This window comes from Ixodes scapularis, unplaced genomic scaffold, assembly GCF_016920785.2.
Source record: "Ixodes scapularis isolate PalLabHiFi unplaced genomic scaffold, ASM1692078v2 PGA_scaffold10__122_contigs__length_95168666, whole genome shotgun sequence".
Classification (NCBI taxonomy): Eukaryota; Metazoa; Arthropoda; class Arachnida; order Ixodida; family Ixodidae; genus Ixodes; species Ixodes scapularis.
This window is the reverse complement of record NW_024609836.1, coordinates 80,904,395-80,916,261: the sequence shown is the minus strand read 5'-3', so window position 1 is coordinate 80,916,261 and position 11,867 is coordinate 80,904,395. Positions and strand designations below refer to the sequence as shown.

At 48.1% G+C, this 11,867-nt stretch overlaps 1 protein-coding gene across 1 annotated transcript in view; it reads right to left on the bottom strand.

The window, feature by feature from the left end:
- Positions 1 to 207: 207 nt before the first annotated feature.
- Positions 208 to 11,867, bottom strand: part of LOC121834827 — a 29,380-nt gene continuing 17,720 nt past the window's right edge. The window contains exons 2-3 of the mRNA XM_042288697.1: positions 3,733 to 3,819; positions 208 to 2,430 (exon numbers count right to left, since the gene is read on the bottom strand). Of these exons, the coding sequence (XP_042144631.1) occupies positions 2,159 to 2,430; positions 3,733 to 3,819 (359 nt within the window). The 3' untranslated portion in view covers positions 208 to 2,158. The remainder of the gene's footprint in view (positions 2,431 to 3,732; positions 3,820 to 11,867) is intronic.

Below are 11,867 nucleotides of genomic sequence, written 5' to 3'. Positions count from 1 at the left end.
AAGTATAGACAACTCGGAATTGGACGGAATAGCGAAGCTTCCACGGTGCTTCCGCAACGTGCATTCCACCCCATCAAGATCGCCGTTCTTAGCAGACGATAGGTAGGAGCTTGATGTGAGGTTGCGGACACCTCTGCCGACCATAGGTCTCCGCTTGTCTTCCCAAAACTTCTCAAAGCTTCACAGACGAAGAAACGACAACGCACGGCAGGCGAGATCAACCGTGTATTTGTACAAGAAAAACAACAACAACAACAATGGTTTACTAGTGATTTTCGATGTGATGCGCGTTCGACCTTCGTGCGTATAACTCCGGTAAAATATACACCACTGGCATCGCACGAACATGGATCTCACAGGCGCGTGGTTGGCACAGGTATTTCTGTACATACAAAGCACATGGTGTCCGTATGCATAGTCTATATACTCTCGTATTGTTAACAAATGATGGTCTCTGACACCAACTAAAGCCGAATTTCTCGTTGCTTTTTTAATGACATAGAAACACGGCGAAAGAGTTCCTTCACAATGCGTGCAAACTATCTGCGCTCGACCGCAAGGTCGGAGGGGTCAGAAAGGCAGACCCGACGTTTTTCTAACAAACAAAACCGCTACCGATTCTCAAATTCGGCAGCATACAGACAAGAAGTTTTTTGTTTTGTTTTTTCGTTTTGTTTACTTTTGAGCGGACGATGATATGCGTAGAAAACGTGGATAGGCACACCAAAAAAAGAAAACGCACACGATAAAAATAGAAAACATTCTGCGAGTTCATTTACCTGCAGAATACAGAAACGGCCAATCATGGTAAACAATTCTTCCAATGTTCACCACAAACAACTGTCGCTATGTTGTAAAAAAAATAAACTTACAGGATTTTTTTTGTTTCAGAGAGCATCTGATCGCAGCTCTGTGACGCAGACGTTTAAAAAAGCCCGACTTAAAAAGCCACTCTTATCACTCACATATGAGTGCAATGTCTGCTATACAGTTTACGCTTTTTTTTTAACGACGAATCACTGCACAGCACAACTCGATTGGCACATGTCCTTCCTTGGAAACGCGACACTTACCCTTCAGTCTTGATTGCTTTCTAGCGTCTGACAACACTGACAAATGCTTGCGCTCTCGTGAACCAAGGAGATTCTCCCACACCCTGGCGACACCTAGCTAAAGGTTTCGCCAACTAGAAACAGAATGGTCGACGATAATAAAGTTTGTACGATGTAGGGTGAAGCGTGCGAGGAGCTATAGGCGCATCGAGGCACCCTAAACTAAACTGACCTGCAGGGCAACTTTGTATTTTTTCTTCATTGCATTCGCCCGCGATTGCAGTGGCGCAACAACCGGCAGAGCATCGTCCTTTGTGCAACGATTCTCATCTAACAAAGCCGTAGGGCTGAGATGTTTGGCTTTTTCTAAAGAAGGCCAACGAGGGGCACAGATTCGACGTGAGTGCACCGTCAGCGTTGGGCTGGGACTAGTGCTCTGACTTATTGAATACGGGTCTGAGCCAAACGCCCACGCAGCGCTCTTATCCAATCTTTGCTTTGCGCACGGTATAATATACTATAGTATATATATCGATGTGAACACAGCACGGCGAACGCTGCGACGCGATCGACCAGAAAACGTCCCATCGGCGTGCAAGCCCCAGCAGCCTGCTCCAACAGCGTCCCACCGGCCAGACGGCGCAACTGAGGAAAAAAGAAACAAACAAAAACGAGAAAGTGCGTCGTTGCCATGGCATTTTTGCGCATGCGCTTTCGGCTCGGTGCGTCTGCTTACGACAGGCTTACGACAGGCAACCAAGACGAGGGAAGGCCTTCGTCTGGTGGCTGGGACGCCGAGCAGTGTCCACATATAAATACATACGTTACACCGTGGCCCCGCGTTGGCCTTTTCTAGCTGACACGGCAAATTCAGCACTAGGTCTTTGTTATTTAGGGAGCTGTTCGGTCTGACCACCCGCCTCCTTTCCGAAAACTTTCGAACGACGCACAGCCCCAAAGTCAGCTGCTGTCCTCGCCAAGCCGCGTCAGCGACGACAGCGCTATTTCTTCTGGTCGAGTGCATGGTATCGGTGAAGCGGGACGCGTCCTTCGGCGGTCAGCGGCCAGCACTGAGCCCGTCGAGTGACGCTGGGGGCATTCTGCCTTCAGGGCTCGAAGCTGTTTTCAGCGTCGTTCTGGAAGTCGAAGGGCATGTTCTCCACTTCTGGCTTCCCCGCCGTGGTGGGCAGCGGGCCCTTGGTGCCCGGGCACTCGCAGATTGGGCACCCGACGGGGCTCTTGGACTTGGTGCACGGGCTCTCGCACGGTGGCGACCGCAGACAGGGGTCACAGCGGCAGGTCGTGCAGCCGTTGCTCTGCTGCACGGGCCGGCAAGAGAAGCCCTCCTTGATCAAGCACGGCTTGTTGTCGCAGGGCACTGCGTGTAGATTCGCGCGTGTGTTTTGGACAAAGAAATTCGGCCCGCGGTTCCTATACTTTGCCTCATCCTACGATGGACTAAGGGCCAAAGCCACGGGCCGCCCCCCCCAGGTCCGATCACGTTCCACACTAAACTATGACATGATTAGCGATGATTAGGGCTGGGCGAATAATGCTCCTAACCCAAAAGCACTGCATCATGTCAATAGCTTGCACACTGCAAGAGCCTCTATGTTGTGGCTTTCTTTGCAGTGTAAATTTTTTGAGTCACTCAGTGCTATTCTATTTGACCACTGTCCGCCAATCCCCATCATTGATCCGAGACGCGGGCACCGATACATGTATCGAAGCGAAATATCGTACAATTTCTAAGTGGCTCGTGATTAGATCTGGCGGTCCCTAGCTTTGGCCTTTAGTCCATCGTATAGACGAGACAGAGTATGGTACCCTGGAAACATTGGTGCGCTTTAATTTAGACGCTAGAAAAACGCTTCTATTTTAAAGATTTATAACGGCAGCCCCTGCTCCCGGAAGTTTGTCTGTTCCTGCGTCTGAACAACCCCATGGCACGTGACGTTTGTGTGCCACATCACGCTACACTTGCCACCATAACGTCACGTGGTGTTTAATGTCTTATAAACAAATCTTTGCTGCATTTCATGCATTCCATGTCCTACTGAATTTCATTCATCATAGGATTTTTGAGATAAAGGCAGTTGATATTTTATTCCTCTGCGTACATCCACGCGCAAAGATTATTTTTTTTTTGTATATCGGAAACACTGACCACACAGACACACGCAACCCTTACGTTTTTTTTTTTTTTTTTTTTTTTTTCTCGTTTTCATTTCATTAAATCTTGTAACCCTTTTCGTCAAAGCTCCCACCAATGCAATCCGATGGAATCCACTTGACATCGGGCTTGAGTAGCTCGGTTCGTCAAGTGAATCCTTCTTACGAGGTTCCAAACCGAATCGCACATCGCACGTGCTTCTATCGCCAACATTATGGATCCACCGAAGTAACGTCGAGAGTTGGACTAGTTGTTATTCGTTGATCATATTGTAGAAAAAGCGAAAACAAGATACGGGCGGAGCAGGAGAAACACGAAAACAGGATGAACGCTGTAGAATTGATTGAAAACATCATAGAAGAAATACGCTCACAGGATGAACGATGTAGAAGAACAGCGTTCGTCCTGTTCGCGTGCTTCTACTGCTCCGTCCGTATTACCTTATTTTTTTGCGCTGTTTCTACAATATGATTATGGACCCGTTCATGCCAACTGACCCATACTCACCGCATTTGCAGATGGGGCAGTTGTCCGGATGCTTCACCACTTTGCACGTGTATCCTAAGTCACAGTTTGGAATTGGCGGGCAGGAATCTGGAAGGAAAGATCGAAAGTTGTGAGGGTCATTCGGTCAATCTCAATACTTCGCCATCTATATCCTCTTATTCATTTATTTCTAGCGCACTAGTCGTTGGGCTTAAACAGGTTAGCATGTGCTAGGGTATTGGGGAGGAGGACAGACCGTGACGCCCCAAGCGGTTAACCTAACAACTACACGGATGGGGACAACAAATACAATGACGCAGCGTTCGGCCGACATAACCGAACGCGGCGTCAGCGTTCGGCTGGAGTTCGTGTTCTCCGGTGAAGGGGAGGAGGGGCTCTTTTGTTTCCACTCGGCCTGCATGAACAATGCAGCATGCACGATCCCAGCTCATCACAAAAGCCGAAGTGGGTCAAGCTCGCATTCTCTGAGGATAGATCCAGCACTTAATGGCGCTTCGTCGATTGTTAGTATTTTTTTTTATTAAACTGCGCCCCGCGCTCTATTGTAGAAGATGACATGGCCATGCCCATAAGGCCTGTCGGCATGTGCACAGGCCTTGTGTTGAGTAAACACCAAGCGTGGGGAAAACAAACGGGTCAGAGCGCCCCCTATAGTTCGATCTCCTGCCCAATAGTGATGACCCCGAGGCTACAGTACGTGCTTCAGTTATATTCTTCGACATATGGCGTGAACTAACTCCAGGAATAAAATAAATAACCAGGTTCACGGATAATCACAACTAAGTGAAAGCGGTCAAACTCTATCGAAATTTTACCATCGTATATATGTATGCACGTCATAAAGAGTCCCTTTCGAGCAGCCTACATTTATATACGTATATCTTCAGCGCGGGAAAGGCGTCTAATATCAACTGGTCGGCATACAAAATAGGCCTCTGGTTACGGGCAATTTTCACTATACACTGCGAGACATTGTGCACGAACAGGTTCTCTTGTTTTGTTTAGAAATAGTATTGATCGTTACCGCTTAAGTTAGGGCACGGAATGAAGACTTCACTCTTGATCATGACTCTATCATAACGGCCTTCAAGACTAGAAAAAACCGACCATCGCTTGTTCCAGCTAACAGTGATGTTTGTATATAGGACTTTAAGTTTCGATTGTTCATGGCAGAATACGGAATTGCCGGATTCTGCGAATACCACCGATAATCTATTCAGTGGAGGGGGAAAAAATAACGTCGTGAAACAAGAATGAAAAAAAGCTATATGAAAGTGTTTTCCGAAAAACAGCTTGAAAAGTTTTGATAAGCATAAGCATAATCGCCTTGAAGGTTACCGCACTCACCGAGTAGCAAGCGAGAGAGAGAAAACTTATCAATAAGCTGGATAAAGTTTGTACCTGAACGACGTATATAAAGCACGTGATTATGACGCGAAGTAACCTGAAACCATGCATACTGCCCCCTAAAGCTTTATGGGGTGTAAATCTGTCTGTCCCAAAGCTAACGCCCCAAAGGGGTTAAACCAAGGTCCTTAGAGTGCTGGTGATGACCCAATAGGATTCCGTCGAACTTAGCAGGCGTCTTAGAGAGTTTTTGCGAGCCATAACAAGTTTACAGACAGCGAGCACGGGTTGAACGTGCACAGAAAGCACAGAAATAGATATGCAATGAGGCAAGCGCGACAAAGGAATCATTACCCTGTTGACTGCTCCCACCCCAGAATTTAACGATACCGATTCGCACGTAACCGCCTCCGCAATTACAAAGGTTCCAGGTATACGTCGCTTTGTTATTGTGAGTGTTCTACATAGAGTGCAAATATCTCGAACTCCAGAGGATGCATCTCCCAACTCAAAACCACTGATATAGAGATAGACAATACTTCTTCAATCTAGTCGCCAAAACCACCTCCCCTAAATTGTTTGAAGCGGTTGTAAGGTCGTTCGCACCATTTTCCAGAGTAGCACTCTTTCTGCACCTATTTTGCACCCTTCAAAAGTGACGGGTGTTTCATGCAACAGCACTCTATTCTACGATTGAAAAGGGTGTGTGACTGGAAATAAACGTACTGAAAGGTATACTGCGATGTTTTCTTCTTGGTCCCCGATTTGCCTGAAAATTTGCTAAACTCACCAATACACATCGCTGAAATATATTAGGTTAAAATAATATTTTTGTGAAGTTATTTTTTGGTCCCCACCAAGTTTTTTTAAACCGGAAGTCTCCTCTGGCAACAACGAAAAAGTGATGCCACCGGCAAGGCAGGGGTTCACCCTTTGGAACGTAGGAGTTGTTCCCAACTGATTCCAAGCAGTTTCGTGGTGTTCAATGAATGCTTTGAAAGCTCGCTCCGGTACTCGCGCACCAGCACGAAACAAATACTTGGCATAGTCTATTTATTTAAACTGCTCGCTCGACTGGCAAGCCTGCCTGTCACTGACGTCACGGCACCGAAAAATACGTGTACATCTGAATGTTGGCTTTTGGCATTATTTGCCGCTTCCAGAATAACTATTCTGAATTTCGCGATACTAAACACCGTACCGAAAAGGGTGAAGGCCGGAGATTCAGAATATATAGTAATAGTCGGCGACAGCTTAGGAGTTCAGGGCAAGGGAAAGTAAGGTTGTGGAGGAGGAAGCAGGCGGAATGGTGAAGAGTAGATGGTCCTTCCTCATCTCCTCTTCAGCAGTCCATCTGCTTCCTGGTCCCCAGCCTTTCTCTCCCTCGTCCTGTACTCTTAACCAGTCTCCGACTAAGGTTGGGGTAGCACATAAAATCGCCGGAGTACCCCTTTAAGCGAGCAAAAACATGTAGTATGTCGATATAACGCGTGAAATGTATGATGATAAGCGAAGCTCGTGTCGGGTTGCCGGACTGCACCTTCGCGTAACGTTGGAAGAGGCCGAGCCACGCCCCCCGTCGCCTGCGGGGCACCGGCCACAACCGGTGGCCTCGACTCTACCATTAGGATGCAATTGCGTCTTTTTTTGGAAAACAAGAGGCACTCATTCTTCGACGAAGTCGTTTTGCAAGTTTACTTCCTCGCGTAGAAGCATGCGAGTCTAGCGCCTTCGTCGGGATGAGAAAATTAGTTCTCGCGCACACGATGACGTCAACGCCTGGGGGTTTAGCTGCTCCGCCATCTTGTTTACTTGTCAGAGCGAAGTTGACCGATGACCGGCTTCAAAGTATGAAGACGCAGCAAGTCCCGAATACCTGCTGCTTGACCCGTACGTCTCAAATCGGTACAATTTGCAAGAACGACAATAGTGACTTGTATCAAAACGTTGCCGTGTTTTGAGTATCGCAATACCGAAACCTTCGAAGCACGTTAATATTTTATTTGCTTCATTTCAGCTTAAGCCCAGCGCTGTCTGATTGGTATGGATTAAGATGAAAAGAAATATAGTTTATTCATTTTTCTTCGAGTAATTGCAAGTGTCGTTGATTGACGTTTATCAGTAGCTATGGTTCCTCTATAGTTATTAATCACGTGAACACGCCCACTGTTCTCCCACAAATACAGATGGAGACATTGGCACTGACTTCGCAGGGGCGGTTTATCCCTACCATTTGCTACATAAAGACAATAAAAACTGCTCACAATAGGCACTTGCACGCTTGGATAATCAAAACATGTTCATTCATTGTTCCACGCAGATACTCATTTGCGCGTGCACCGAAACGAGCAAATACACACACTCACATTTGCATAGCTCAGCACGTTCATACTAAGGTCTCTTAGTTCGTACTCATTAGTCCAGACATACGAAGAAAAATAATAATAAGATGCTCGTTCGTTTCAGTTCATAACCACACGCTCTCGTCGTCATAACAGGCGCGGATAACAATCACAATTTCGGTGTTCTGTTCACGCCCGGCGCTCGAAGACAATCGGTCAGGGAGAGTCAACGATTCCCCGAAATGACGGCGCTAGATAGAGGACGAACCAGCAGCGCGCGAAGAGCCCGCGGCAGCAGGGCCGTCTTCGACCTTGAAGCTAGCTCACTTCGCGGGAGGTTACGTGACTCGTCGGAGACGCCATACGTGGTGCGCACTACGAAGGGCCGATGCCGCCAGTCATTCGTTTTAAAGACGCGACTCTTCCGCCTCAACGGCCTCTCCGGCGACACTCTGTTTGTGCACTCGCGCGCGTGGGATCAGCCGGGGATGCGACAGACCGGCACCGACATATCTATGAGATCTGCACTCGCCATTCGCATCAAAAACCTCCGTAAAAAAATTGAAAAAAAGTCCGGCTGCTCGCGGAGCATTACCAATTTCCACGTTTAAGTGGTGAGTTAAGATATGTGCAGGATCACTTCGTACTAGCTGTATGTTATTTTACCAAAACGTATACACGTCTCAACAAAAACGCCAAAGGCATCGTTTCCTCCCTTGACAACTAAACCTTGCAGGAACTACTTTGCGCTGCATATGAAAAATTCAAAAAGCTTGTTGTTTTTATTCCTCTATGATCTAGCTAGAAGTAAGAGCCTCTCCGTTCTACAGGCGGGTTGATACATTTTCGTCTCAATGCGACAGACTGCGTTTCATCCGCTTGGGACTGCTTACGACTTAGATAACTGGCGCCATCTGTCCGGGAGTCCTGTCTTTCATCCCCCTGACCCCCGCTCTCTGCGCGTATGTGCGCAGACGGCTTGACCATGTGGCGCAGAACAGGTGGTTTAGCCACCTCGGTGGCTTCGAGCCAAAGCGTTGGCCTACGGATCCCCAGTGTGCGAGTTCCAATTCCGGCCGAGGTGCCAGTAATATGACGGAGACTTATGCAGTGAGAAAATCCTCTTCTTCTTGCACAGGAGTTGCAGTGACGTCAGAACGACCCCGATTTATGATTTGCTTTGATTGAAAAGATGGTCGGTAGAACTTAATGCAAGATGCCCTTAAAATCTACCCGTTATTTTTTTCTTTTATTGAGCCAATAAGAGCTCACCTTTCTTACATCTTCGCAACCGCTGAGCAAGAAGCAGACGAACTTGCGCGTCGCATTGCCGAGAAGGCGCGACCGGCGTCTAACCGAGATTTCGATTGCACGTGCAAATCTCCTCAGGTAGTCCTCAATCCTCAGTCCTTCACTCCATGGGGTGTGCTAGATGCCCTTCGTTGGACTGGAACGTAAACCCCAACTTTTGACCTAGGACCGACGGTTGATTTGCCTAACGAGCGCCTACCAGTTCCGCCGCCCTGTCAACGTCCAATTTAGGCTAAGAAAGGTATACGCTCAAAGTAATCTTCTCCCCGATTTTTCGACGCCGCGACAATGTTAATTCCTCCATTCGCTTCACGTGACATAGGTTTACGTGCCAGCAACTTGTACGCGCCGCCATTTCGACGCTTAGAGTCATCATTTTGCTCTGTTGTAAACTGTTTTAGCAAGCAGCAAAATCACTTGCACCTTTCGTCAGGCACGTCGGCCAAAGTTGGGGACATATGGCAGTATTGATTCTAAGCACCAAGACGGCTGAAGGGCCTTCACTTTAGAGCGTAGCTTATTTCCTGACTCTAAAGACCGTTGCAAGTTAGAAAAAGTGATACAAGCCTCTCTTACAAAGCTCTCTGCTCGACACGGTTAGTGGTTTCCTCCTCTCCAGCGTTTGCTCTGCTAAAGTGGAAAGAGTGGAGTGCGTTGTGGGAGGGGTTGTTCCGCTTTTCTTATCCTAAAAAGGGAAATTCGGAAAAAGAAATGCGATAGTCCTTTATTTTCCTCAAGATCGGTTCAACCATAGCCTCCTATATACTGACAAAGCCTGGCAGATCGCCACCAGAAGCGGCCGCCCAAATAGAAAAGGTGGAGCGGCACACGACGGATCAGAGGAGAGCCACGTGACTGACGCTCCGCTGCGGCGAGACGCCGAAACACACTTCTCCCGAGAAAACAAGTGTGTTTCGTCTCCTCCCCGCTGCAAAAGCTGTGCGCTGACGTCCAGGTTCCCCGAGAAAGGGCTCTTTGATGCTCTGTATTACCAGATCCTTGCGCTCCAAATTTGCGACCTGGCACTCTATGGCTCCGTCGTCGAACTGCCAGGCTTTGTGAGTAGAGAGGAGGCTATAATTTAACACATTAATTAATAGACACATCTGAACTAGTAATTCAAATTATGACTAAAATATTTTCTTTTTTATCGTGAAATTATTAAAGCTTTCACATTTTCTAAGATGCTAAGCCTACTGGAAACGGTGAAAACATGACGTCACATATTGTAATATGGGACAATGTGGGGCATTCATACAGCTTGTTCCCGACGGGTTAGAAGAAGTTGGATGGTGTGAAATGAATGCTGGTTAATTCAGCTCACGCCAACAAAACAAAACAAAAAATACCCCCCCCCCCCCAAAAAAAAAAAAAGAAAAACTGGATAGTGCGGGAAAATTTGAATGTTGGTGTTGGCAGCACCTTTATTTGCCATTTGCTCAATAGGTATTTTTAATTGAGAAATATTTAGCATGCCGGATGAAGTACAGCCTTAGTATTCCGTAGATGCGTTTAGTTTGTGCAGCACCAAAAAGCGCATTTATGGAAACGATGTACCATTGCTATTTGTTTTTACCTTCTAATGTATACCGCAATGAATTATTCTTTGACATTCTCATTACCTATGAATCGAGCTTTAGTTATTTTATAACCTAAATAGCAAGTCGGAGAAGAAAAAAAAATCTGAGAAAAACCTAGAGCGTTCACCCTGTCAACTCGCAGCCAGTACAAGCGGCCAGCCACGGGGCACACTATTCCCGTCATCGCAGAGACTAGCCGAATGCGTGTCGACTTATTGACTGTCACTAGAACTGTCACAAACCCAAATCGAATGCTCACGAAAAAAAAATTTTGGGGCGTGTGTATGTTTTTTACAGCCTAGAACAGTCTACCTCAACGGGCGACTTGTATCCAAGTGTCCACTGGATTAGCCGCGAATTGCAAAGCTCGATGACAAACCCTGGAGATCGCGTTGCTGGCAACGTCAACCATGTGATCCCCACAACTTCGTCATAAGTTTTGCAAAGGAGAGACTGAAAGAAAACGTCCGCTTGTACCGTCGAAATTACGCAGTGACCACGAAGCTTCTCGGTCAGTGGTGTTGCGTGCGAAGTATAGACCGACACGCTGTTTACAAACAAGCCCGCGTTTGCCCACACCAGGTGTGGGCACTGCGCGTGCGCACAAACCGAATTCGGGAGGAGTGAAGCATCTGCGCATGAGCAGTGCCGTCGACAGCGCCATCGCAGCTGCGTGACGTCAGGGCCGCGTGTTGGTCTATACTCGGATCCCACTAGTGTCTGTGCGAGCATGTGTAAAGTGAGAGACATTCCTACCCAACATCGTTGCACGGCCCCTTTTTAAAGGCCGACGTACAAGTTGCGCTTTCCACTTTTGTCCTCTTCCTCCTTTCTTATATTCTCTCCACTTTTTACCTTGCACAAGCTTGGCTCCCCTTGCAATTTAACATAGGGGAGCGCTAAGAGGATTATCTTCCCTGCAGAAAACCGAGGTAGTACGTCGGCCTTTAACCTGCAACAGGCTTGCCCCAAGCCCTGACTGCGGCGATCCACACTGGACGTCTGAAAAGTGTCGCTAGAGGCGGTCGTCCGAGAAGGTATGCGGCAGGCAGGCCCGCCTTTGAATGGACCGGAACTTTTCCCGGATGCAAATGAAATACGAATTCCGTCTCGCCAGAGCCACCAGACCGGCGGCGCCCTTTTCGCGCGCGACGAAATTACGTGTATTTCCGCGACCTTCGGCGTTCCACTCCGAGAACGTTGATCCGGACGCGTCGACCTCCGCGAAGCGGAGGTGAGCAGCGCGCCGTTCGCGGAAGACGCTCGCTCGCCCGCGTGGCGTGGGTGGGGGCAGAAGCAGTACCTCCTAGAAGGCAAGGCCTCCGAATGACGTCACCATTAGTGGATACTCGACGCGCCTCGAGTGGCAAACACACGCACACGCTGCGTGGATCTATTGGTGGTGACGTTTAGGGGGGAAAAGGTGTCGGGTGGTGGGAGTTCATGACGTCAGAGGCGGGGAGAGAGTTGCGCGTCTCACGCAGGGCGACGCTTGCGTTGTGATACGTGCGACAGCGAGCGCTTCTTCTGAACCCGCTAGAGCGCTACCGGATGT